General features: G+C 60.7%; 1 protein-coding gene across 1 annotated transcript in view; it reads right to left on the reverse strand.

Annotated features, from left to right (window-relative positions):
• Positions 1-1224, reverse strand: part of LOC110391861 (uncharacterized threonine-rich GPI-anchored glycoprotein PJ4664.02-like) — a gene marked incomplete at both ends in the record, with an annotated part of 16598 nt that extends 15374 nt beyond the window's left edge. The window contains one exon of the mRNA XM_021383808.1: positions 276-1224. Within this exon, the coding sequence (XP_021239483.1) occupies positions 276-1224 (949 nt within the window). The remainder of the gene's footprint in view (positions 1-275) is intronic.
• Between the last annotated feature and the right edge of the window lies 1 nt (position 1225).

A 1225-nucleotide genomic window follows, 5' to 3' on the forward strand; every position in this document is an offset into this window, starting at 1 on the left:
AGTGGGGGTCAGTCCGGTGGCGGCGTCAGATGTGGAGGAGGGGACAGCGGTGGTGGTGTCACCAGAAGAGGTGACACCGATGGAGGTGACACTGGTGGAGGTGACACTGGTGGAGGTGACACTGGTGGAGGTGACATCATTGGAGGTGACATCTGCGGGGGTGACACCGGTGGAGGTGACACTGGTGGAGGTTCCCTCAGTAGAAGAGGAGACAGCGGAGGTCCCTGCTGAGGTGGTGGCAGGAGTGGTGGAGGTGACATCTGTGGTGGTGCCACCAGTGGAGGTGACACTGGTGGAGGTTCCCTCAGTAGTAGAGGAGACAGCGGGGTTCTGTCCTGAGATGGTGGCAGGAGCAGTGGAGGTGACACTGGTGGAGGTGACACCGGTGGAGGTGACAGCAGTGGAGGTGACACCACTGGGGGTTCCCTCAGTAGTAGAGGAGACAGCGGACGATCCTCCTGAGCTGGTGGCAGGAGCAGTGGAGGTGACACTGGTGGAGGTGACACTGGTGGAGGTGACACTGGTGGAGGTGACAGCGGTGGGGGTGACACCCGTGGAGGTGACATCTATGGAGGTGACACTGGTGGAGGTTCCCTCAGTAGTAGAGGAGACAGCGGAGGATCCTCCTGAGGTGGTGGCAGGAACAGTGGAGGTGACATCGGAGGAGGTGACACCAGTGGAGGGTCCTAGCAGGGTTGTAGTAGAGGCTGTAGAGGATGCTGCTGAGGCAGTGGGAGATGCTGTGGGGGTGACAGCAGTGGAGGTGACATCAGCGGAGGTGACACTGGTGGAGGTGACAGCAGTGGAGGTGACATCGGTGGAGGGTCCTTGCAGGGTTGTGGAAGAGGCTGTAGAGGACGCTCCTGAGGCAGTGGGAGATGATGTGGGGGTGACACTGGTGGAGGTGACATCTGTGGTGGTGCCACCAGTGGAGGTGACAGCAGTGGTGGTTCCCTCAGTAGAAGAGGAGACAGCAGAGGATCCTCCTGAGGTGGTGGCAGGAGCAGTGGAGGTGACATCAGTGGGGGTGACACTGGTGGAGGTGACAGCAGTTGGGGTTCCCTCAGTAGCAGAAGAGACAGTGGAGGTCCCTGCTGAGGTGGTGGCTGGAGCGGTGGAGGTGACATCGGTGGAGGTGACACCAGTGGAGGTGACATCGGTGGTGGTGACACCAGTGGGGGTGACATTGGTGGAGGTGACAGCGCTGGAGGTGACACTGGTGGAG

The sequence above is a fragment of the Numida meleagris genome, unplaced genomic scaffold, assembly GCF_002078875.1.
Source record: "Numida meleagris isolate 19003 breed g44 Domestic line unplaced genomic scaffold, NumMel1.0 unplaced_Scaffold564, whole genome shotgun sequence".
Classification (NCBI taxonomy): Eukaryota; Metazoa; Chordata; class Aves; order Galliformes; family Numididae; genus Numida; species Numida meleagris.